The following is a 27,858-nucleotide window of genomic DNA, read 5'->3' as shown; positions in this document are numbered from 1 at the left end:
AGGAGTTAACATGTTCTTAGGAGAATAAAAATCAATGAGTTGGTAGGGTTAGGGATGCTCATGCCAAAAGGCAGTCCTTGACGAAGGAACCTGTAAAAAAAAAAAATAAACACACAAAAACATTGCCTCCTATCGAGGTCTTCCAGCTAGGAAAGCAGTAAAATGCGAGAAAAATATAAAAGTACCACACGGATAAATATCCGAAGTAACAGCAACTAAAGAGACAAGAAACCCGGAGATCTCTCAAGCTGGCACCATCAAAGAAAGCGAGTCAGTACAGGTAGTCGGAATAAACCTCCAGGTGGTATCCCACAAATAAAGTGGAACACCAGGCAAGTCATCTCTGCAAGAGTCATATGAGCCCTCACAAAACAAAACTTAACAAACAGGTTAGAGAAACAAAATAGGGTAATCAAGAGTTACCCCCAAATCAAAATGTAACCACATGAATCATGCCCTTTCAATTCACAAAAAGCTCACAAAAAGCAACCAAGGGTAGGAGGCCTAAACCTCTTGTCAAACACATGCATCAAAAGGGTATCAAATTCACCCATGATACCTCATACATTTAGAAATTTCAAATTGAAGGCGTAAAGTAATGGGAATAGGGCAAACCTGATTGGAGAGCTTGATTGAAATTGAGTTGCACCCGTGAGGTTTACAAAACAATCTTTAGGGTTTATGTGAGGCAGAGGTGATTCTGTGCAGTTGAGTTCCCTTCAGGGTTTGGAGGCTGCTCTGAGTTCTCTGTCAGGTTTCTCTCCAGGTTTTGTCCAGGGTTTTGTTCCAAGGAAACCTCAGAGTATTTTGCTTCTCTTCCTTTTTCTGTCTGTTTTGTTTCAATGAAACTCTAGTATTTATAGCCTAATATTGGTAGCTTAGTGGGCTTTTGAGAGAGGTCCAAGTCTGAGATTTTTTCCTTTTATTTTATTTTATTTATTTAATTATTTATTTAATTTTTTTTTTCGTTTTCCGTTTTTTTTTAAATAAAGTTTCTTGGATCTGATTCTGATTGACATGATGAAATGCAATATGAAATGTTAAATGACCCAAAAATGAATGCAAGAATAAGGAGGGAAAATTTTGGGGTGTTACAGCTGCCCCTATTCGATCATCAGCTAACCCGAGCAGGATGAAAGCGAACAGCTTATTAGACAAACAGGGCGAGCTGTGATTGAATACCAAAGACAGACCGAAAATTTGCGCTCCGAGAACACCACAAAAATGCTGAAATACACCGCGCTGTTTATTTCTCTTCCGATCCTCTGGCTGAATCTGAATCAGTCTTCTGACTTAATCTGGAGTTTCGATCCTCTGGCTGAATCTATACTCAATTTAGTCCTCTGGTTGGATGTTAATTTTGATCCTCGGGCTGGATACGGTTTCAATCTTCTGGCTAGATATTCTTCGATCTTCTGGCTAGATCTTCTTTGTTTCGATTCTCTGGCTGAATCTATTTTCTTTGATTCTCTGGCTGAATCTACTTCGATCTTCTGGCTAGATCTGAATTGTTTCGATTCTCTGGCTGAATCTATTTCCGGTCTTCAGACTAGACCTGACTTCGATCTTCTGGCTAGATCTCCTTTGTTTCGATTCTCTGGCTAAATCTATTTTCTTTGATTCTCTGGCTGAATCTACTTCGATCTTCTGGCTAGATCTGAATTGTTTCGATTCTCTGGCTGAATCTATTTCCGGTCTTCGGGCTAGACATGAATTGTTTCGATTCTCTGGCTGAATCTATTTTCTTTGATTCTCTGGCTGAATCTATCTATTTTTCGGTCTTCGGGCTAGACCTGACTTTGATCTTCTGGCTAGATCTGGATTGTTTTGATGATAAATTCCCATTATCAGGATCTCGCATCTGGGGCATGCGTTGGTTGACCCTCTTTCGAAATCTACAGTCTTCATGTTAGATATGCAGCTTCGAGAATATCCCACTTTTGGGCTTCGTACATATTCTTCAGGCTAGAACATGTTATAACGACTCTTCGATTAGACTTTGTTTTTTTAATGTAATCCGCGGGCTGGATCCTCTTGTAGGTTGATTTTCTGTTGAGCTGTCAATCTATTCCTCCAACTGGCTTGTTGGGGAAATAACGCTCGTAGTCGACTCTCTGGCTGAATCTTCGAAATGACCCTCAGGCTGGATCTCTGGAAAACGATTCTCAGGCTGAATCTTCGAAATGACCCTCATGCTGGGTCACACACACACTTGATCCTCTGGCCGAATCTCATGACTTTGGTTGTAAAGTAATTTTTCAGTCTACTTTGAAGAACCTGTTTATCAGCTTATGTGTATGTTTGATATGCATGCAAATGCAAATGCAAATGTTATGCATGGTGCAAAAGAAAAAAGAAATCTGCTTGGGGAAGCAACTCTGGCAGGGAGCGGATCGCTGTATCAATCCTTGAATGCTCTGTGGGGAACGATCCGTTTGCCGGGACCGGGGAGCCACCGAAAATAAATCAGCCTTTTTTGAAAAGTTGACCTTGCTGGGGAAGTATCAACTATGGAAACTTTGCTTGGCGAGGCTCTGCGAGGAGAGTCTGTGAGGAAAGCACTTCCTGGGGAAATATCGTAGGAATCGACCTTTGTTGGGGATATGAACTTGCTAATCGTCCTCAGACTGGGGATTAAAACAAATATGTTAAAAAAAATAATCTGCTGGGGACGAGATGAACACTGGGAACACCACCCTCTTGTCTGTTGGGTATGCGACTACTCCGCTGTTGCTGGGAAGATACAGCCTAGCACTATCGACTCCGCTGGGGATATACAGTCTGGATACTGTCAACTCTACTCGGGATATACAGTCTGGATACTGTCAACTCTACTAGGGAACCTGCTCTGCAGAGGAGAGGCTTTGTCAACCGCTTAGGGGTGAGGATTCATGACTTGGCATCCGGTTCCTGTGACCTGTAACCAAAAAATACACGTATGCCCCGGGGAATTACTCGGTTTGAATTCACCGTCCGGGATTAAGCACATTCAAAGCAATTTTGACTATTTTCCTGCGCAAGTCATCTGCAAAAGCCACCATTACATTCAGATGCAATATGTTTCCTCAAGAATTCAGACATCTTTTGCAAACAAACTGATAAATGAAAAGTAAAGAGACTTTTTAACTGAATTATTCGACTTTTGTTGGTTGAAAAATTTGTGCTAGGAATAGGCGAGTAGATCAGGAAGCTGATCCCTGGAAAGAGGCAATCGCTATAAATTGAACAAGAGAAACTATCCTAATGGCAATGTGGAAACGGGGTCCCACCGAGTTTCGACTCTGCTATGGCTCGTATGTCCTCAAGACGCTCTGCTCATCTTGCTTTCTGAAGTGGATGATTAGTCGATCTTTTACCTTCGAAGATTGTCGGATTGAATGAAACGGTGATATAACACGGATGAACTCAGATCGCAGTTATTCGCTTATTCTCTAACTTTTGCGTGGACCGCCCTTTTGGGTTTTCAATCCACCGGGATACCCTTTTTTTCCTGAGCCGCCCTTTCGGGTTTTCGACTCACCGGGTGTACATTTTTTGGATTTTTATATCCCTAATTTTTGCCCGAACCTCTTCATTCTTTTTTTTGGTTCGTCGGGATGCCCCTTTTTTGCTTGGACTATTCTTTTTACTGTCCAGCGGGTCTATTTTATGCGAAGTATTTTTTAACTGCATCTGAGTTGCCAGGGGACGGGAAGTCTTCGCCATCCATGGTTGTTAGCATCAAAGCTCCGCCAGAGAAAACTCTTTTAACCACGTATGGACCCTCGTTGTTCGGTGTCCATTTGCCCCTGTGATCTGTGTTGGGAGGAAGAATTCTTTTGAGTACCAATTCACCGACTCGATACTCCCGAGGGCGCACTTTCTGATCAAACGCTCTCTTCGTCCGTCTCTGATATAGCTAGCCATGGCATATAGCTGCTAGTCTCTTTTCCTCAACTAGGCTTAGCTGATTGTATCGAGAACGGACCCATTCTGCTTCGTCCGGCTTCATTGTTGGTGCAGGGAAAAGTTATTTTGGCACAAAATGGCATATGAACCCCCTCCGGTGTGATCAATATTGCACCAACTCCGCGACCATTGACGTTGACCGCCCCATCAAAAATCATAATCCATTTGGATTCAGGGTCAGGCCCCTCCTCCGGGAGTGGTTCCTCGCAATCTTTCGATTTGAGAAACATGATGTCCTCATCAGGAAAGTCGAACCTCATAGGTTGGTAATCGTCAATCGGTTGCGCGGCAAGATAGTCTGACAAGACATTTTCTTTGATGGCTTTTTGTGAAGTGTATTGGATGTCATACTCTGTCAGCATCATTTGCCACCTAGCAACCCTGCTGGCTTTTCAAAAATATACTTGACTTGATCCATCTTTGATATCAATAGAGTCGTGTGAGTCAACATATACTATCTTAGTCGGCGAGCAGCCCATGCCAAAGCGCGGCAAATTTTCTCGAGCAGTGAGTATCTTTGTTCACAGTCGGTAAACTTTTTGCTAAGGTAGTATATTGCATGCTCTTTTCGACCTGACTCGTCATGCTGACCGAGCACACAACCCATTGACCTTTCTAACACAGTCAAGTACATGATCAACGGTCTTTTCCTCTCGGCCTGTAGACTGGCTCCGATCTTGATCTCTTTCTTGTCGTCTTCGGTACCAATGTTGATGGTCTCAACCACCTCCTGATAAGGTGTGATAGCTCGGTCCTCCTGTTTCAACAACCTGGCTAACTCCTCAGGCAATTCACAATCTTCCTCAACCCCTTCTTCGGCTTGATAGATAGGATTGTCGAAGTCATACTTGGCCATAGCAGTGTCGTTAGCAGTGAGATCCGGGTGATCAGTTTTACGAGGTGTTTTTTGGAAAGAAAAACGAAAAAGAAACATGAAAAAGAAACATTTCCGTTTTTGTAAAAGTAAAAATAATTGAAAGAAAGAGAACACAAAATTGTTTGCAAAAGTTGTCCTTTATCGATGATGAAAATAATTGCGAAATGTAACTAAATGGATGGCCCTACAGATGAGTCATTACACCTTGGTCAAAGTGTAAGACTTTGCTATGCATGTGATAAAAGGAAAACAATAAAAATTACTCCTTCAGTAGAGTAAACCGGACGACTTTTTCAGAAGACCAATTGTCGAGCTTTTCTCCTGGGACACACGGGCGAATCCAGCTATCTAAGTCACAGTCGCTGTCAGCCTTGTCTTCATCTGCAGCATTGACGGTGTGGGGAGAAACCAAACCCCCGCTGGAGAAAGTACCGGCTTCATTCTTCTGAGACCCTGGAGTATACCCCAATCCAAACTTGTCTTCTTTTATGATTGGCTCCACAAATTTGCCCCAGCCTTGGGCATTACTAGCCTTAACCACTTCATCAGCTTGCTTGTATGAAGAGATAGAAGTCCCGACCTTCTCAGACTCATGTGAAAAGACAGTTTCGGGCGCGACCTCACTGATGTTTTTGGCTTCGAAGCCCTGACACAGCATCTCATGCATCTCGCCATCCATCTCCACATACTTAAATGTAGACAGGTGGCTAACAAAAATATCCTCTTCACCACAGACGGTGACGACCTGACCTTCTAGTCCATATTTGAGCTTCTGGTGGAGAGTAGAAGTAACAGCACCGGCAGCATGAATCCAGGTTCGACCTAGCAGACAGCTATAGGCAGGTTGGATATCCATCACATAAAAGGTACTCTTGTACCTGCGGTCCAATCTTAATTGGCAACTCAACTTCGCCACAAATAGCTCGCTTAGAGCCATCAAAAGCCCTTACAACTAAATTACTCGGCCTCAGGGTGGCGTCATCGCAATCCAACTTTGTTAAGGCTTTCTTTGGGAGAACATTCAGAGAAGAACTTGTATCAACCAAAACATGGGAAAGCACCGTCCCTTTGCATTCCATTGTGATATGCAAGGCTTTGTTGTGATTCCTGCCCTCAGATGTTAGGTCATAATCGGTGAAACCTAGCGCATGGCTAGTGTGTACATTCGAAACTACCGACTCCAGCTGGTCAACAGTTATCTTTGGGGGAACATAAGCCATATTCAGTACTTTCAACAAGGCTGCTCTGTGTGCCTCAGAGCACATTAATAGTGAGAGAATGGAGATCTTTGAGGGTGTCTGATTTAGCTGGTCGACTACCTTGTAGTCACTTTTCTTGATAATCCTCATAAACTCATCCACTTCCTTCTCGAATGCGGTCTTAGGAGGAGCTTCCTCGGTAGTAACCTCTTCGGTGGATACCTGTTTTCCTTTAGCCTTGGCAGCTGCCTCAACTTCAGCATTCGTGCGCAATGTTGATGGTGCAAATAGGCGTCCACTGCGAGTGAAGCCACCAATTCCTCCAACATTGTCTACAGCGGAGCTACCAATGTCAATGTCTTCTTCGTTAACTTTCTGCCCCTGGCAGTAGATATCAGCCCCATAGTGCCACGGGATAACACTGTCTTTCTCATACGGAATAGGTCCTGGTACCGTGATGGTGACCGGACCAATCAAAGTCGGTTGAGGGTTGTCAGAGTAAATTGGTGCTGGACTTTCTGGGAAATATATTATTGTCGGAGCGGGTCTCTCAGGAACATATATTTCTTCAGGAGTGAAATAAAACGTTACTGTCGACACATCATTCTTCACTGGACGAGTCTGATCGAACTGAAGACAACCTTCATCTATCAGTTGTTGAATACCCCTTCTCAAACTATCACATCCGTTCTCGGCATCTTGACAATTTCTGCACTCTTCCCCACAGCCCGGGAAAATCCGTCCTTTCAAGAGTCGGTCTTTGACCACCGATAGCGAAGTCTTCACTTTAGTCACATCAGAAACAAAAATTCAAAGTTTCCCCACTATCAACAGCATTAATCCTCTGCCCGCCGTGAGCTGGCATCGGGTTTTGGATAACATTAGGCACCGGAGAAAAATTGATGGCCTGGGCATCTCTCAAATCTTGTACCTTTAGCTGGATAGCCTTGCAATTATCTGTAGTATGGCCAGGTGCGTTGGAGTGAAAAGCACATCTGGCGTTGACATCATAACCTCTAGGCAGATTGTTGGGATCGACCGGTAGGGCCAGAGTTCTCAACGTAACCAGATTCATGTCAATCAGCTTGGGAAGTAATACAGAATAAGGCATTGGGATTGGCTCAATGACCCGGTCCGCCTGCCTTGGACGTTGTTGATAGGGTCTCTGCTGACCCGGATTACCTCCTTGTTGTTGATTGTTGTACCTGGGTTGTTGTTGCGGATGATACTGCGGTTGAGGAACAGGTGTTGGAATAGTGACTGCGGCCATTTGATCTTGATAATAATTAGGGCGTCCTCTGCCCCTGACTCTGCCGACATATACAACGCTCGTCTCACCTTCTCTTCTTTGCTGACCATTACCAGCAAATGGTTTCTTGGGAACTGATGAGTTGGAAGCACTGTTGTCTTGAATTTGGCCCATCTTCAACAGACTCTCGATCCTTTCTCTAGCAATCACTATCTCTGCAAAGCTGATTGACGGGCAAGCAACCAATCTCTCAATATAATTGCCTTGAAGAGTGTTCATGAACATGTCCGCCATCTCCCTTTCAAACATAGGGGTTGGATGGATGCAGCAATCTGTCTCCAACGCTGAGCATATTCTCTAAAGGTTTCCTTGGCAGTCTGAGACATTCCTTGCAACAAGGTCCGATTTGGAGCCATGTCCAAGTTGTATTGATATTGCTTGACGAAAGCCTCTGCCAAGTCTTTCCAGCTCTTGATGGTAGTACGAGACAAATGAGAATACCATTCACGAGAAGCTCCAGTTAAACTGTCTTCAAAATAGTACATCCACGACTTTTCATCTTCAGTGTGAGCTCCCAACCTTCCCAGATAAGATTGGAGATGAGTGCGTGGGCAAGAAGCCCCGTTGTATTTCTCAAAAGTAGGGGGTTTGAACTTGTGAGGGATCCTTACTCCCTGAACCAGACCAAGATTGGTGACATCAAAACCTAAGGAATTTTGAGACTCCAAAGATTTGAGCTTCTCAGCAAGCTCATCCATACGGCGAGTGGTCTTGAGGGCCTCGTTGTGCAAAGAAAATTGATCATACTGACAATCTTCAGTAACGGGGCGCCCGTTAATCTGAATCCCTTGATTCACATTGTACCTTCCGCCAATACCATTCCCAACATTTCCCGTGTTGCCAACATTACCCGGGTTTCCATCAACATTTGCGTTACCCGCGTTTCTAGTGTTCACAGGGTTATCAGCGTTCCCAGGGTTACCAGGGTCCCCCTCAGCACTTGGTATTTCCACCTCTGGATCGGGCCTCGGTTGCTCAACCAATTCCCTCAGCTTTGCCTGGCCTTCTGCCATACCACTCATCAATGTCATGAACTGATCCATTCTTTCACACATATCAGCCAGTTCTTTCTGTATCTGGTCCATTGCTAGTCGTGGACGGTTTTCCCTTGTCGGGTACCTGCGAATTCGCTTGGGACCAATAACTGCCTGATACAGGGAACAAACATTAGACACTGCGGTGACACCTGCAAAACAAACAAGGGTTAGTATGTATGGTATGCGATGCACTGCTTATTCGATTTTAAGGCCCCCCCTTAAAAAGGGAATACCCTGCAAATGAATAAGCATGAGATGTTGGATGCAAATATGCAGATGATGTTATGCAATGCAATGGCATGTCAATCAGAATTGCTGGATCCGCTTGAACATCTGTCAGGTTGCACTGCCTGGAGAGAAATTAAGAGGATCAAGCAAAGCACACCAAACAAAGGTCATGGGATGGATCATGTTGTCCTTAATATCAACCATCCATTTTTGGTGGATTATGGTTTACACCTTATCAACACCCAAGTTTCATTGATATTAAGGATACCTGAACGGATCAACCATGAATCAAGGGTTTGTTGCAAGTCACGAGCATGAAGTTTAGGTTAAGAACCACCCAAAGGGAGTGTACTTAGGTTTAAACCTGCCAAACATGTTCTACAAAAGGTTCCCATAGTCATAATCCCATCTTTCGGATATTATCGGAGGAACGACTACTCGTATTCCAAAAATATTCTCAAGAGAGACTCTTATGAGTGTAGTATCGCGTAACAATCGTATCAAATCTTACACTTGAACGACTTTCGCACTACGTCCTACGAATATGCCAAGATGGGTTTGATAAACTAAGGTCCTTGGCTTCTAAGGTCTATATTGGAAAAAGTAATGTCTAACCACAACTTACTTGTGTGACATTATTGATCCCAACATGACCTCCACCAAGTGAATGGGCTTGCAAGTCAACTTGCTAAGGAATAACTCCACACAAGTCAACAAGACTATGCCATTCTCCTATCCTAAGTGCACTCGAGTTCGGGTATAAAACTCATCTCACAAACAGAACCAGCAGATACGGCAGTCATATGTACACAATGCAATAAAGCAGGTAAATGCTGAAAGATAAATAACTGTACAAAAGAATAAACACCAATAAACAAATAACCTACAAAAGCTAGGAGGGGCTCGCTTAGGGAAACCGGGTCCCCAGCAGAGTCGCCAGCTGTCGCAACCTGAAAAATGGAATGCGAAAAAAAACAACCGGCGAAGAAAGACAGGAGAGTCGCCACCGTGCGTTATTTATCCCAAAGGAGGGAAAGGAAACGCTCGAAGTAAACCTGGAAAAAGGAAAGGACAAGACAGGGTCTCGCAACCAAATCTTGGGTTCGGGAGTCGATTATGCGAAGGGAAGGTATTAGCATCCCTACGCATCCGTAGTACTCTACGGGATCCACTTTTGTAGTTCTTGTCTAAAGGGTGTGGGTTTATCTAATGTGTTATTTACTAAAAAAGAGGGGTCAAAAGAAAATGACTCGCATGGATGTCGCATCCACTGCATACGTATCTCATCTGAATATGAGAATCAGAGTCTTCGTAGCTCGGCTACCTAGGGGTTAAGAGTAATTGTGCTTGCTAAGACATCGCGTCTTATGCCTACGTATCTCATCTGGAATGAGAATCAGAGCAAGCCGTAGTTCGGCTAACTACGGGGGTTATGGATTGGGTTTTGGACGAACGACGTTACTACGCAATCTACCGGATGCTCGACCTTTGGAGACTTACTCGCCTGTAGTAGAAGGAGTTAACGTGTTCTTAGGAGAAGAAAAATCAATGAGTTGGTAGGGTTAGGGATGCTCATGCAAAAAGGCAGTCCTTGACGAAGGAACCTGTAAAAAAATAAAAAAAAATAAACACACAAAAACATTGCCTCCTATCGAGGTCTTCCAGCTAGGAAAGCAGTAAAATGCGGGAAAAATATAAAAGTATCACACGGATAAAGATCCGAAGTAACAACAACTAAAGAGACAAGAAACCCGGAGATCTCTCAAGCTGGCACCATCAAAGAAAGCGAGTCAGTACAGGTAGTCGGAATAAACCTCCAGGTGGTATCCCACAAATAAAGTGGAACACCAGGCAAGCCATCTCTGCAAGAGTCATATGAGCCCTCACAAAACAAAACTCAACAAACAGGTTAGAGAAACAAAATAGGGTAATCAAGAGTTGCCCCCAAATCAAAATGTAACCCCATGAATCATGCCCTTTCAATTCACAAAAAGCTCACAAAAAGCAACCAAGGGTAGGAGGCCTAAACCTCTTGTCAAACACATGCATCAAAAGGGTATCAAATTCACCCATGATACCTCATACATTTAGAAATTTCAAATTGAAGGCGTAAAGTAATGGGAATAGGGCAAACCTGATTGGAGAGCTTGATTGAAATTGAGTTGCACCCGTGAGGTTTACAAAACAATCTTTAGGGTTTATGTGAGGCAGAGGTGATTCTGTGCAGTTGAGTTCCCTTCAGGGTTTGGAGGCTGCTCTGAGTTCTCTGTCAGGTTTCTCTCCAGGTTTTGTCCAGGGTTTTGTTCCAAGGAAACCTCAGAGTATTTTGCTTCTCTTCCTTTTTCTGTCTGTTTTGTTTCAATGAAACTCTAGTATTTATAGCCTAATATTGGTAGCTTAGTGGGCTTTTGAGAGAGGTCCAAGTCTGAGATTTTTTCCTTTTATTTTATTTATTTATTTATTTAATTATTTATTTAATTATTTTATTTTTTCGTTTTTTTTTTCGTTTTTCGTTTTTTTTTAAATAAAGTTTCTTGGATCTGATTCTGATTGACATGATGAAATGCAATATGAAATGTTAAATGACCTAAAAATGAATGCGTGAATAAGGAGGGAAAATTTTGGGGTGTTACAACGCCTAAGGGAGAAGTGAACATTGTTAGGCATTTTCAATTATCATTAATAAAATGCAATTTTATTCATCCACATCTATGATGTTTTATTTTTACTTTTTGCTTTTCTGAAAATGGTAATCACAAAAAACATAAATAAATAAATAATGATTGTCCATCTGCATAATATTTGGTCATAATTCACTTCTCTAAAATCAAAATATCAAATCGTTATGCAGGTTGGTTCCCAAACCCACTAAATACAATGATCATACTCCCTCTCCAAACTTTGATTTTCCTGTGTTTGAGGCTGAGGAAGAGACTGATGAAGAAGTATCTGATGAATTATCTCGTCTACTTGAGCATGAGGAAAGAACCATTCAACCATTTGAAGAGCAGATTGAGCTAGTCAACTTGGGTTCCGAAGATGATGTGAAGGAGGTCAAAATTGGGTCTTAACTGTGTCCAAAGGTTAAGAAGGGGTTGGTTGATCTTCTTCGAGAATATTCAGATGTGTTTGCTTGGTCCTATCAAGATATGCCTGGTTTAAATTCTGAGATTGTGGAGCATAAATTGCCATTGAAACCAGAATGCCCGCCAGTCAAGCAGAAGTTGAGGATGACTCATCCAGATATGGCAGTAAAGATCAAAGAAGAAGTGCAGAAACATATTGATGCTGGTTTTCTTGTTACCACTGAGTATCCGCAGTGGGTAGCCAATATTGTGCATGTTCCGAAGAAGGATGGAAAAGTCCGTATGTGCGTTGATTATAGAGATTTGAACAAAGCTAGTCCGAAAGATGATTTCCCTCTGTCACACATTGATATGTTGGTAGACAATACAACTAAATTCAAAGTCTTTTCTTTTATGGACGGATTTTCTGGTTATAATCAAATCAAAATGGCACCTGAAGATATGGAGAAGACCATATTCATTACGCCCTAGGGAACATTTCTGTTATAGAGAGATGCCTTTCAGTTTAAACAATGTTGGTGCAACATACCAAAGGGCTATGACCATTCTTTTTCATGATATGATGCATAAAGAGATCGAAGTCTATGTTGATGATATGATTGCTAAATCAAGTGACGAAGAAGAACATGTTGAGTATTTGTTGAAGTTGTTCAAGCAATTGAGGAAGTACAAACTCCGCTTGAATCCCAATAAATGTACATTTGGTGTTCGTTATGGTTAGTTGTTGGGCTTTATTGTCAGCGAGAAGGGTATTGAAGTTGATCCTACCAAGGTCAAAGTAATACGAGAAATGCCTGCGCCCAAAACTGAGAAGCAAGTAAGAGGTTTTCTCGGTCGCTTGAATTATATCTCAAGATTTATATTGCATATGACTGTCACATGTGCGCCTATATTCAAGCTTCTTCGGAAAGATCAATCTTGTGATTGGACTGAGGATTGCCAGAAAGCTTTTGAGAAGTGGAAAAATGAATCACACACCACCTCTATTAATACAAAAAAAATTACACAATACACAGAGGAGTTAGACCAATTGGCACTTCCTCTCATTCTTTATACACATGCGTCAATTGGATTGACAGCACCATGTGTTATAGCCAATTCAATTGGCACCTCCTCTTTAAATTTAAGGGTAGGCGCCAATTCATTTGGTATCTACGTGTTAAAGTTTTTTTATTTTAAAAATGGGATAGTTTGAAAATTAATCTGAAATATGGGTTATTTTGAGATTTTTTTTTAAATGAATTATTTGAATAAAAAACTCAATTTAATGAATGTGCAAGATCATGTTTTAATAGTAACTATATAATCAATAAAATTATTTATTCATTTTCTTATTTTCTTCTATGCCATCAATTAATTTGTTATTTTTGAGCTATTTCTTTTATTTATTTATTTTTTATTTTGAGTTGTTTCTTTTAGTTGTGGTGCCTTTTGTACTAGTTGTTTACTCTTGGCGTTTTTTTTTACAAAAATAACCCATTTTTTCAAGGAAATTCCCAAAATACCCCTAGTTTCAAAAAAAATCCCAAACTACCCCACTTTTAGGAGGAGACGCCAATTCAATTGGTGACTCCTCCTAAAAATTGAATGGAGGCGCCAATTGGATTGGCTAGGGCATGCGCCCTAGCCAATCCAATTGGCACCCATGTGTATTGCTTGAGAGAAGGCGCCAATTGGATTGGTGCCTCAATGTAAAATGCATTTTTTTGTTATAAATAGATGTGTTGTGTGAGTCATTGTTCCACATCTCAATTAATCATTTGGCAATCATGTTTGGTGTTTGTCGCCGATACGGAAAGGTGATTTATGCGAGAGACAAACCTCAGATGCTGATGCTGTTCTGGAACATCACTACGTTCGACCAACTGAAGAGGGATCTGGTTCGTTGGTTAGATGGGAAAATACCAGAAGGGGAAAAAATTAGAAGTATTAAGAGACTCAACAATATCTTTGGTTGGGTGCAAATGAAGACTGATAAGGATGCTAGGGAAATGATGTTCGGTCAAGATGACATCAATTTGATTGTTGTAATCAGTTAGAAATATTTATGTTTTCAGTTAGCTTATTTTGTACTGATGTTTGTTGTGAACCTCGTTGTAACAAAAACTTAATGATATATAATGATTGAAGGTTACAGAAATACAATGTTACAAAAAGCTTAAGACCCAGATGATGCTCCTCAATTGGGAGAGTTGTTCTTGTTGATGACAGATACTACATAATCTTATCATTTTATCTGTGGAATCCATTTCTGTCCTGATACGTGTGCTGTTTGGCCTTCCTTTTTTCTTTCTATGCATCTCGTCGTTGTGCCAAACTATATCACCTTCATATGGAGGCTAGTATTCCTCCATTGGTAGTACCGAGAAGCTTTGATTATATACATTCATGACAGTGACGGCCTTGTACACACCAGATAAATGGTTGTAAGTGTCTTGACGAGTATATGTGCATGCTGCAATAACATGAGAGCAAGGAATGCGGAAGGCCTAGAATTTTCCACAGTCGCACCAACTTCTATTTAGTCTAACAGCATAGGCTAAATTTGGTCTCCCCTCGTTGTGGTCCATTGTTTCCTGGACGCTGAAATTTTTCCTATGATGGTCAAAGACTGTTACAGCGTATGTGCTAGCTTTGATGCTCTCCTCTTTCAGGAATTTCATGCAACACTCACTCAATACTTGCCCAGACATTAACACCGCACTCCATCTTTCACCTCTGGTTGCGAACGTAGAAGCCAACCTATAATAGGTCGATCTTACCAAGGTGGTTATTGGCAGATTTCTAATTCCTTTGAATACCCCGTTCATGCATTCCACAAGGTTTGTTGTCATGTGGCCCCATCGACAACCTTTGTCAAATGCCATTGTCCACTGCTCTACTGGTATGTTATTTAGCCATCTCCATGCATCTTTATTAGACAGTCTAATTTCATCATGATAATATTGAAATGACAACTGAGTTAGAGCATACCCAGCACTCACCACCTTCTTGCGAAGATTCTTATCTTTTATTGCATGCATGAAGTTTTGTGCAATATGTCTAACGCAATAGACATGGGTAGAAGGAGGATCATGCCATCCGTTGCCATGGTTGTTGTAGGCACTCTCAATGGAAGCATGTTTATCAGAAATCAAACAGAGGTTGGCTTGTGGACCCACATGCGTTCTGAGATGTCGAAGAAAGAAACCCCACCCACCAGTCGTTTCACCTTCAACCAGAGCAAAGGCAATGGGAAAGACATTGTTGTTGCCGTCTTATGCAACTGCCATAAGCAAAGTACCCTTCTATTTGTCGTATAACTAAGTGCCATCAATTTGAATAATAGGTTTGCAGAATGTGAAACCTTTGATGCATGGGTCAAACGCCCAAAAGAGACGGTGAAAGATTCTATTACCTGTAACACAGGTTCCGTCTGGCATCATTGCTAGCAATGTCTCCATAATTGCCACAGTTCCTGGGACATATGTTTTTAGTGCCCATAAAAACCGTGGCAATTCTTTGTATGAATCCTCCTAGTTTCCGAATACATGTTCAACAATCTTTGTCCTCACAATCCAGGCTTTCTTGTAAGATGGAGTATAATTATATGTTGTTCTGATATGGGATATAATTATACTCACCTTCACTAATAGGTCTTTATTAACCAACGGCATAATGTCTTGACATATCAACGCAACGCTTAGTTTACGGTGATCTTGTTCAACGTTAGTTACAATGCAACTGTGAGGTGGGCCTATTGAAGCGATCTCCCAAGAGTCGTTTTTCTTTTTGTAAGACGCAGCCAACCGAAACTTACAAAGGATGTTACGGCATTCGATAACATACCTTCTTGAATCAATGCATTTCACTGTAAAATTAGCAGAGTTGTTCATGTGGAATTTTTTGATAGCTCGCACACATTCTTCTTTAGTACGAAACATGTCTCCCACCTTTAATTCGCCTTCTAATCATGGATATGGGTTATAGAAAACATTGTTGGATGTTTCATCGTCGTGCAGATCCATATTTGTCATATGTTGAGGCAGATTGTAGACATGACTAAGAGGTATTGGTGGTGGTTGATCATCATCTTCAATGTCGTTGTTCAGCATGTGATCAACCTGTATCTCGGTCTCCTCTTCTTCTTCATCAACGACGTCCACTTCTGCTTCTGCTTCTGGGTTAACGTCATCTGACCATTGTGGATCAAATTCACCAGATTCATCCTAACTGGTTATTTGAGACTCTTTGAGATGGTATACATGGTTGAAGAGTAATGTACAACTCAATATAGTTGCAACCTGAATGTTCATGACTAACAAACATGTATTCAACATCTTCATCGTCTCGTACCTTAAGCAAGAAAAACTTGCATTAACTATTCTAAAAAAATATTGGATTTTGATACATGATCTTTGACACAATACCCGATCCTATACAAGATTGTATTCTTTTTTTCAAATGCAAGAAGGTTGCATTTATCTTGATCGTAAGTCTAATGGTATCAGTGTTTCGAAAACAAAAACCATATAACTCAGACTCGTATGTTTCACCGTTGAAGTGAACGTTGACACTGTATTTTGGTGAAGATGACATTGTGCAGATGAAAACTATTTTCTTGCTGCAGATGAATGTGAGTGATGTGTCTTGGATGTTGATAGTAAGACACTTAAATAGGTGAGTGAAGTGTCTCACATGCTAGCTAGTTCGAAATGATGTGTCGCACATGCAAGCTAGTCCAAAATGATGTGTCAACCGTGCAAGCTACTAAGAAGTGACATGTTCAACATGCAAGAGAGAGGACAACCACGTGTCACACATGCAAACACACACTCCAATTGAATTGGCGCCCCCCATTCATTCCTTGAACATGGGCGTCAATCTATTTGGCGACACCTTGTCTTGCATGCATGCAGACCTCGAAACCAAGCAATCAGACCTAGGTCTTGCATGCATGTCCCTATAGAGGCACCAATTTGAATGGAGACACCATGTACAAATTTCACATGGGCGCCAATTCAATTGGAGACAACATGCAAGCACAACTTTTCATGCTCCCATTCATTTGCCTATAAATACATCCACACCATCAACACTTCTTCCACACCATCACTCTCACTACTTATTCTATAATACTTCTTCTACAATTTCATCAGCAACAACTTCTTGTAGTTTCATTTGCACCAACCGCTTTCATCCCCGACAAAATGTCTATCCTCACAATGGGTGAATCGCATAGAGGAACGGTTGCAAACATAGCAACTTATGTAAGCGTTTTCTTCTTTTGTTATTTGTTTTAATAGAGTCCCTTTTAATAACATACCAACTTAGTCAAGTTTTTTGTTCTTTCTTTTTTAGGATGTTTCAAGGTTCCAGACTCGGATCCACGAATATGTTCATATGGACCCGATGATTTAACCTTATGTTGAACTCGCCGATTTTGGTCATATAAGCAAGATTTTGTCTTGGTCCGTAGATAAAAAATTCATTCTTACTTTATGCGAAAGATGGCGTCCAGAGACACACACATTTTGGTTTCCAACCGGTGAGTGTACCGTGACGTTAGAAGATGTCTACATGCTTTTGGGACTGCTCATTGAAGGTAAGGTTGTTAATGGTAAAACCAACTATGCAAATTCAATTTGCATGGACCTCTTGGAGACCGATTTGTTAGATGATAACTCAAGAGGTCAAGGTCAAGGTATACTCCTTTCACGCCTTAAGTCATACTATAATAGTTTATACTTAGATGAGCATTCTACCGAAGATGCTCGAATAATAAAAACTAGGTGTTACATTATGCTTTTAATTGGTTCGTTTTTATTTCCCGAAGGTAGTGGTTCTAGCATGCATATCATGTATTTACCTTTACTTAGACATGTAGATAGAATAGGAAGTTAAAATTGGGGATCTGCTTGTCTAGCCTATCTCTATAGCTCCTTATGCAAAAACTCACACAAAGACACATCTACATTTTTTTGATGTGCTGTTTTGCTACAAGCATGTGGTTGGTTAAGACTACTGTCCCTAGCACCCGTCAACAACAACCCTTTCACATTCCCATATGCCCCAAAACATCCCAGATCCCCTAGCAAGCCTAGGAGGATGGCATTTGCGCAAAGTTAACGATCAATGGAACTTCAATCCATGGTAAAGCTTCGCAAGATCGGAGTGTCGCAAATGGAAGCACCGTCATGACCATGTCTTAAATGACGCAGTCATGCCAAATGAAGAAAAACCAAGTCGTACTTATATGGCTTGGTACCGATCGGTTGGTTTTCAGTTCATCGTCGAGGATATGTACCTGTAAGACCCACGCCAACAAACTTACACACCTGACACCTCAACATCAAACCCCTAACAACAGTGTTAGACCGGATACACGCAACCCCCTGTCCGTCAAACGTTTCGTTCAACTAACACACAAACATACAACCAAAACATGTCATACACCTAACCCCAATACCAAGAGAATACCCCATACCACCACCAACAAATTGACCATCAACCTGAGACCCAACATCGCTTCGCACCCACCACATCACCCTACCAAAGCCGCCTTAGCCAGAACACCCAACGATCATTCGACACCAACCGCCCTCCTCCTACCATAGCCAAGAAGCCCAAACCTCACAAAATCAAAACCTCCAATAACCCTATATATACCAAACACCCCAACAACCTTTCCAACCTTTCCTCGACGCATCATTCATACCCATGTCTCCCTTCAACCGTCTCGGTCGCCCACCAATGAGTCAACCACAACCCAACTACTCTGGCATGGGTCATGAACTCAGCTACGACGGTACACCCTCGATGCATACTGAAGACTATGCTGAATTGTCTGACGACCTAAACAGGCCATCTCCTGTAGTTGGTAGTGACGCTCCTGGCTCATCAGATGCTCAAACACCAGTGGTGAATCATCAACGCGGGTTAGGGCCACGAGTTAGGGTAGCTAGGGGATGTGAGACCGGAGGTCGGTTAGGTGATCCCGGTCATCACCATTAGGCTTTTTTATGTAAACGTATGATTTCATTAATATCAATTGGTCATATTTCAAATTTATGTATCATGCAGACCATTTAGCAAAATAAATTGCATTTTACACTAAGGTGCCAATCCAATTGACGCCTTCTTTCAAGTAATACACATGGGCGCCAATTGGATTGCTCTAGCCAATCCAATTAGCGCCTCCACTCAATCTTTAAGAGGAGTCTCCAATTGAATTGACGCCTCCTCCTAAAAGTGGGATAATTTGAGATTTTTTTTGAAACCAAAGGTATTTTGAGAATTTCCTTAAAAAATGGATTATTTTTATAAAAATTTCACTCTTGGCACTCTTTGCGATTTGAGTAAATTTATTATATTTTAGTTTTTATTACACTTTTTCATTAAAAGAAAATAGACCGTTGTAAAAAAAATCACAAAGAGGTGAGAAACTAGTAATCTAGAAAAAAAATGCATGAAAACGTTGAAAGTAATAATTGGTTGGATTTTTCTAATGATTTTTTTTTCTGAAGATATTTTTGAATTATATTTACCAAGAAATGAAAAGGAATAAAAACAAAAGAATATATATATATATATATATATATATATATATATATATATATATATATATATATATATATATATATATATATATATATATATATATATATGAATTCTGGACACGTCAAAAAAAATAGGAACTAATAAATGGGATGAAATATTTATGAGGCGTGTATAATTCAATTAAATGAAATGAAATAAATGTTCATCTGCACAATTCTAATTTATTTCATATAAAAGAAACACATATGGTACGAACCGATTTTCTTCTGCCAACAGCTCAAATATCTTATCCTAAAAAATATGAAATTTAATTTAATATTTTTAGTAAATATTCAATTTAATTATTGTTAGAAATTTACAAAAGAATAGTATCTTACAAAACACCACGTTTTGCTCCACAAACTATCTTAATCACACCTATACCTTTCACCTTTCAGCCACCAAGATACACAAATAAAAATAAAAGGATTAAATTTCCAAATTAACCCATAACAAAAAACCTGATATAAATTGATATTTATTTATCCAAAAGAAATCTTTTACTTAAATTACTTCACTTTAAAGACATTTTAATCTCTAAAAAATAATTAATTTATATTTAATATTATTAATATTTTTCCAAAAAACAAAAGAGGATTAAATTGTTTTTTTCTTCTTATTTAATTATTTTGAGTTGAAGCAATTCTTTCTGTTTAATTAAATAGTTTAATAACTGAAATTCACTCTTCAAAAATAAAAATTAAATAATTTAATAACTGAAATTCATTTTTTTAAAATAAAAATCGAGAGTTCACAAAATATGAATTTACGCCTTTATATATAATATCAGACGTATCGAATAACTGAGCCGACTTAACGGAACCACTCAATTTACACATTCACTCACAAACAATCACTCAGAAAAAAAAAGTCTAACTAAAGAATGTGAATGCAAATGCCAAAAATATGATAGTGGCTATGCTATACTATGAAACAAAAGATTTAACAGTTGTATATAAATAGTTGATGGACCCTACAAAGTTTTCACCATACCCAAGTCAGATCCATTACCTTCTTCTTCTTCTTCCCCTTTTCTCACCATTTTCTCAATCTTGCACACAATCAAATCACACCCAAAAACATTAACATTCATTCATTTCAATCTTTTTAATACTTCTAAATACACAACAACAACAAAAAAAACACCTAAACTTTCTTTTCTTTTGTTTCTACAAACCTACCCATACTTGTTTTTTTTTCGAGGTTTGTGCTTTTCGCTTTCATTTTCAAACATTTTACACGATTTTTTTTGTTTTTCTTAAATTGGTGTTTCAGTTTGACACCTTCGTTGATTCCTCACTTCACTCGTTACGGTTTTAAACCATTAATAGTAATGTTATGTTATTATACTTTTTTTGTTCCTTAATTTTTTGTTTGTTTGTTTGTTATTGTTTTTGTTGTTGTCACTGTTAATTTTTTTTTTAATGTTTATAATGTTTTTGACATTTGCAGAGATTCGTAGGTTGAAAGCATAACAGTGAATGTACCTTCTGGTGTGCTTCAGTTTCTCAGCATAGTAAGTATTTTCAGATCTGAATCACAAAATGTAGTTTTTTCTAATCAGTTTTTATTTTTAGTAGATAGTGTTTTAACCAAGATTTGTGTTTTTCTTGAGGTTGTTGCTTTTATGTTTTTTTTTTGTCTTTTGTGTAATCAACAACAGTTAATGTGTTTGATGTTTACCTTTTTGATTCATTGTTTACTGTTCAGAATCGAAATCATGTTTTTTTATAAAGTTAATGTTCCATTTGAGTTGACTTTGTTGCTTCCCACTAATGATGATTACTGTTTATGATTTGACAGATTTAGTTTTGTATGTTTGTTGTTTTTGGAAATTTGAAGATCTATAATAGGATTGGATTTTACTGATGAAAATGTTGTCTGAAATTTGATAGGTGTGTTTCTATAAACAGTTGGTGCATGGGATTTGATATCTTCCCAAATTGGGAAAGAGATTGTTTGCAACCGAAAGTATGGATATTCAAGAAGAGAGTTCTTTCTCCACCTTTGGACCTTTGGCAGCAATGACTCTGAGGAATGTGTCGTCGTCGTCTTCGGCTTTCTTTTCGGCGAATCAATCGCCGTTTTTCTCTCCAAGAACGTCGTCGTGTCATATATCAGATACTTTGAGAGCTGAAGCTTTGAATGAGAGAATTCATCTAGATGCTGCTGCTGCTGCTTCGACTAGTACGGTGATTCCGGAACAAAAAAGTACAATCTCTGATGTGGCTGCTGCATCTCCGGTTGTGTGTACTTCGGGCGATATGCAGAGGCTCGACCGTATATCTTCATCGGTTGATATCTCTAGTAGTACGGTATCTGGTTACTGTCATCCGTATGATGATTGTTATTCGGGACAGAAAGAGAAGCGGAGTAAGAAAGGGAGGAACCAGAAAACGTCGTCGGCACAACCGGGTTCGAGATTGATTTCTTCTTACAGGTTGAAGAGTTGTGATGTTTTTATAGGATTACACGGTCGCAAGGCTCCTCTTGTAAGATTTTCCAAATGGTTGTGTGCCGAGTTAGAAATCCATGGTATCAGTTGTTTTGTATCGGACAGGGCTTCGTGTAGGAACTCTAACAAGCTTGGCGTTGCTGAGAAGGCTATGGATGTTGCTTCTTTCGGTATAGTGATTATAACAAGGAAATGTTTCAAGAATCCGTATACTATTGAGGAGCTGAAATTTTTCTCGGGCAAGAAGAATTTAGTCCCGATATACTTTGATTTGAGTCCATTTGATTGTCTTGTAAGGGATATAATTGAAAAAAGGGGGGAGTTGTGGGAGAAACATGGAGGAGAACTCTGGCTTTTGTATGGTGGGTTGAGGCAGGAGTGGAAGGATGCGGTCCACGCTTTATCTCGGGTCGAGGAATGGAAGTTAGAAGCTCAGGATGGAAACTGGAGAGACTGCATACTTGAGACTGTTGCATTGTTAGCAATGAGGTTAGGCAGAAGAAGTGTCGCCGAGCATTTGAGGAAATGGAAAGAGAAAATCAAGGAAGAGGAATTACCTTTCACTCGTAACGAGAATTTTATAGGTAGAAAAAAAGAGCTTTCTCAATTGGAGTTTATGCTTTTCGGTGATGTTACGGGTGATTCGAAGCAAGATTATATTGAACTCAAGGCAAGATCGAAGAGAAAGCATTTGACTATAGGTAGAGGAAAGAGTAATGTGTTGGATGAAAGAAATGGAAGTAGTAGGGAGGAGAAAGAACCGGTTCTATGGAAGGAGTCGGAGAAAGAGATTGAAATGCAAAGTGTTGAATTCTCTCAGAGGCACTACCGTTCGCGGCCCAAACGTAGTGGAAAGTACACGAGGAAGAAAAGAGGAATGGATATTCTGTACGGGAAAGGGATCGCGTGCATATCTGGAGATTCAGGAATTGGAAAGACCGAACTCATTCTCGAGTTTGCTTATCGTTTTCACCAAAGATACAAGATGGTGTTATGGATAGGAGGGGAGAGCAGGTATGTAAGGCAAAACTATCTAAATCTCAGGTCATTTTTAGAAGTTGATGTGAGTGTTGAGAATAGTTTGGAGAAAACTAGTATAAAAGGATTCGAAGAGCACGAACAAGCGGCCATTTCTAGAGTTCGCAAAGAACTGATGAGAAACATTCCATATCTTGTGATCATTGACAACTTGGAGAGCGAAAATGATTGGTGGGATCACAAACTTGTGATGGATCTTCTCCCTCGTTTCGGGGGAGAGACTCATGTGATCATATCAACGTGTCTTCCTCGCATCATGAACTTGGAACCGCTAAAACTTTCGTATTTATCTGGAGTTGAAGCAATGTCTCTAATGTTACCAACTGGTAAGGACTACTCTGTTGCTGAGATCGATGCTCTGAGAACAATCGAGGAGAAGCTCGGAAGGTTAACTTTAGGCCTCGCGATTATTGGTGGAATTTTATCCGAGTTACCTATAACTCCAAGCAGGCTATTAGATACCATAAATAGAATGCCCTTGAAGGAGATGTCATCATGGAATGGTAAAGAGGCTCACGTCTTCCGGAAGAACACTTTCCTTCTTCAGCTCTTCGACGTTTGTTTCTCGGTATTTGATCACGCAGACGGACCTAGAAGTTTGGCAACAAGAATGGTACTTGTAAGTGGATGGTTTGCATCAAGTGCCATTCCAGTTTCCTTGTTAGCACTCGCCGCACACAAGATACCGAAAAAACACAACGGGACTTGTTTGTGGAGAAAATTACTGCAACCCTTAACCTGCGGTTTAACTTCCTCGCACACGAGAAAATCGGAATTAGAAGCATCTTCCTTACTCCTAAATTTTAATATTGCAAGGAGTAGTGCTAAGAAAGGATGTATTCAATTCAACGAACTCGTGAAACTATACGCCAGAAAAAGAGAAGTTACTGGATCATCACAGGCAATGGTTCAAGCTATCATCAGTCAAGGGTCGATATCTCAACATCTGGATCATTTATGGGCTGCGTGTTTTCTGCTATTCGAATTCGTTCATAACCCCGCCATTGTCGAGCTCGAGGTTTCCGAACTCTTACATCTCGTGAAAAAAGTTGTCCTCCCTCTTTCCATTCAATCCTTCATTACATACTCCCGATGCACGGCTGCGCTCGAGCTTCTACGCCTCTGCACCAACGCACTGGAAGCAGCAGACCAAACATTAGTTACGCCAGTCGATAAGTGGCTCGACAAATCACTTTGTTGGAGATCCATCCAAACTAATGCTCAGCTGAATCCCTGTCTTTGGCAAGAGCTAGCGCTATGTCGAGCCACGGTTCTCGAAACTAGAGCTAAGCTTATGCTGAGAGGCGCACAGTTTGATATAGGGAGTGATCTAATCAAGAAAGCTATTTTTATCAGAAGCTCGATTTGTGGCGAAGATCATCCCGATACAATATTTGCTCGCGAAACGTTAAGCAAACTCACTAGACTAATTGCAAATGTTCAGATTCATTCTTGAGATTAGATTTTGCACTTTGTTTAGAAAGTCAAGAATTATACAACAGATTAAATTTATAATAAAACTAGTCATTTATACTGTTTCTTGAAACTTTGGCATAATTTACAAGTCTAACTTACACTTTTGAAAGGTTTCTTATGTCAAGTTCACAACAGATTATGCAGTTACATGTGAGTTTTGAGAATTCAGTTATTGTTCTGTGGTAAACAAGATTATCTTGTGATATTGACTCATGTATGCTGGATAACACTTGTTGAGGTGAATGGAGCAAAGAAATTAGAATACATATCAATTCTGTGATTTTTAACTATTGCAATATTTCTTATTTTATCTACTACTATATTTTTATTTATTAAATTTCACTATACTAATAATTATGATTAATAAAAATATTTTATTAAATGAGTGTAAATTGCTGGTCTATTGTTTAATATCTGATGATATTTATTTAAAGGATTAATATGTATTTTGTTCACCTTTCACCAACTTGTTGAAAATGCAGATGATTGTGCTGTTTTGAGAACTATTGTTGACATAAAACAATTGAAATATATATATATATTTTTTTTGAACTAAAAAAATATGAATTATTTGTGATTTGTGATTTAAATATGATTTTTTAATACTATCCAAACACATGAGTTTTTGTTTTTGGTATGTTAGTTGTTTTAGCTTTAATAATTGTATATATTAAGAATAATTGAAAATAAAAAAGTTTAACAAATAAAATTTAAAATAATTTAAAATAAAGAATAAAATAATGTCACGTCAGTTTATCTGCATTAAGTTTTTTTTAGAAAAAAATAGTTAATATGCTAAATAAGTTTGTTTGCCTAATCAAATTCTCAGGAGGTTTCAAAGAATATAATCGGTTGAAATCTGAATTTTTTTTACGGAAGAAAAAACATAAATTACCTATATGACAGGAGATAAAACATATATTAACACTTATTTAAATTTATATCATAAACAAGTGTTAATATTTATAAATCAATAATTTTTTAGAAATATTTAATAAATGTATATTATTAAATACTATTAATTTTATTAATGAAATCAATTCAATTAATTATTATTTTTTTAAATCACGCACACATCAAATATAATATTAATTTTATTTTTATAAATTTTTTAGATGAATCAACTTCGAGTATTCATTAGTCTTATGACAGACTTCAAAATTATACAAACACCTATATAAATATTTAACCGATTATTAAAAGGCCCGTACATTAACAATGAGACAAGGGAGTGAATATCTTTATAAAAATTATAACACTATTTCTAATTTAATATCCCAGTGATTTTAATTAAAATGATTTTATTTAAGAATTTGAATAGGTTAAGCCACTCGTCAAGGGGCTTACTTAACGCTTAACTTGGTTTAGCTCGTTTGATAAAAAAGACTAAGGCGTATAAAAACTTCTATTAATTTAAATAGGTCGGATTAAGATTTATAAAAAAGTCTATTAGATCTAACATGTCAAACTGTTTATGTGTAATCTTGTATATTATATTAATTTATAAATTAAGTATGCATAATTAATTATTGTAAAATCTTACAAGATTTATGAAAAACATTGCAAATTTATTTAGACGAAGAATTTTATATTCCAGATAGTAGTAATAATTGTTGTTTCATTTTTATTGTGTTTTTCTATTGTGATTGTTATGGTGTTGTTGGCAATGTTGTTGTTGTTATGGAGGAATTTTACACAATTGTCTATGATGTTAAAATTATTTAATATCAAGGGAAAAAGTGGGTGGACAGATAAAAGTTTCACAAAATTGTTTGAGTTATTGAAACAAATGCTATTAGAAGATAACAATTTATCGGTCCATAGTTATGAAAAGTGAGTTGTACACCAAGGAATTGGGTATATCTATCGTGTTAATTTATTATAAATATAGAAAATAACTTTGAGAAAATAGACGCAGCTACCAACCGTGACAATCAGTGGACTCGAAACAAAACTTGACCATTTTCTAATCTTCATATCTTTTATAAATTTTATTTGTGCAATTTAGTTTCACAAAATAAATTTGAAAACCCTCCAATATTTACTTTTAAAAGCACACTAATAAACTTGTTAAAATTAGCAATCCCTATAAAAAGGATCTTTTATTTTTATTACTTCGACATAATTGGTTCACTTGCTAATTTGATCGTCACTTCTCTCACCGGTCAATTGAGGAACATGAACATTCAACCTCTCACAGGTAAAATAGACCACGTCAGCTAAATAAGCAAGAATGACTGACTCAACAAACTACAAAAATGGTGTGAATAAGTTGTGGCATACCCACCTGGTTATGTTTACAACTTTATTATGTTATTGTTTCTTTGTATAATTAATGATTTCACCACGATGTACTATGACATTTTCATTTTAATGAACAAAAACATCCTTATGAAATATCTCTTTTCTTTGTGAACGTGAAAAATAATGATGAGTCTAGGGTACGGCCGAAGAGATCGAGGCCCCGACACAAAAACTCAGGGGTGCTCTAATAAACACCATAGGTGTATGACTAAATCAATCAAATTCCCACGATGCAAATTACACACATAAAGAAAGTGGAAATACCACTCAATTGACAATAACCGACCCCCTCTCTTGGTAGTTATCCACTCTATAGGCCACGGTGGATCTGCCACAAGTCAAGCTCAAACCAAATTTTCATCTTTATGGGAGAAGGGATATTAATCCAACAAAACTTCAAGTGAAAGCCTCATAAGTTAAAGCAAAGCTCATAGAAAATATGCCTTAATCAAGTAACATCGATATCTTAGTTTAAAGTTCATATACTCATGTTCCTAATACATGGTGTTATATTTACATAAAAAAAGGTGGAGAGAGACTTTGCTAATCTCTAAGAAAAACGACATTCCCATATATAATTATCTATTTCAGCCATGCTTGCTCCCTTGAAATATGCAAAGGAGAGAAAAAATGTTCTACTTGCAATAAAATAATCTCAAAATACTCATAAAAAACTAAAAGACTAGTATTAGACGCTTCATCCAATTTTTGGACCAAATAGACATTCTCAAGGTGCAAGATATCGAAGGTATTAGCACCAAAAGTGTCCTAGGTATTCCTAGTGAGCCCTTTTTTTGTGCAAGTGTTTTGGTCAAAATGATGTTTGATAAAAATATAGAGTGAAGGGATGATGAAAGAATTCATTAATTGACAAGATCTTCAGTCTTATGCCTACGTACCAACATAAAAATGAGGGATCAAAATCCCGTAGTTCGTGGTAAAAATTTAAATATTGTTGACATAACAATTGAAATATATTGTATTATTATCTTAGTTTATTGATTGATATGTTCAATTAGAACTTGTCAAAGGGATTTTTTTTTACACATTATATTTTTTTTTAGTACATGTGCTTACTCAAATTTTATCTATTTGTCTGGCTGACATGCCACATAGATTGTTGTTAACATTTTTTGTGAAAATTTATCGGAAGACCAATTATGCTAACATAACAATTTTAAAGAATTAACGTGTAATATTTTTTTTAGTTAAGAGATTAAAATGTAAAATTAAATTAAATTAATGGATTTGATGACTAATTATATCAAATATTTATATAGACATTTGTATAATCTTAAAGTCTATTATATTTAATTTGTGTGA

General features: G+C 38.5%; 1 protein-coding gene across 1 annotated transcript; it reads left to right on the top strand.

Annotated features, from left to right (window-relative positions):
• Positions 1-20,210: 20,210 nt before the first annotated feature.
• LOC127106235 (uncharacterized) lies at positions 20,211-24,497 on the top strand. Its single transcript, XM_051043534.1, has 3 exons — positions 20,211-20,465; positions 20,715-20,778; positions 21,158-24,497. The coding sequence occupies exon 3, from the start codon at positions 21,236-21,238 to the stop codon at positions 24,209-24,211; it is 2,976 nt and encodes a 991-aa protein (XP_050899491.1). The 5' UTR covers positions 20,211-20,465; positions 20,715-20,778; positions 21,158-21,235; the 3' UTR covers positions 24,212-24,497.
• Positions 24,498-27,858: the final 3,361 nt, after the last annotated feature.

The sequence above is a fragment of the Lathyrus oleraceus genome, chromosome 7 (assembly GCF_024323335.1).
Source record: "Lathyrus oleraceus cultivar Zhongwan6 chromosome 7, CAAS_Psat_ZW6_1.0, whole genome shotgun sequence".
Taxonomy (NCBI): domain Eukaryota; kingdom Viridiplantae; phylum Streptophyta; class Magnoliopsida; order Fabales; family Fabaceae; genus Lathyrus; species Lathyrus oleraceus.
The sequence above is the reverse complement of the archived record's forward strand: the minus strand, read 5'-3'. Positions and strand labels throughout refer to the sequence as shown.

Bases quoted from the DNA above. Each gene is read 5' to 3' on its own strand.
- LOC127106235 (XM_051043534.1), top strand. From the start codon at position 21,236: ATGGATATTCAAGAAGAGAGTTCTTTCTCCACCTTTGGACCTTTGGCA.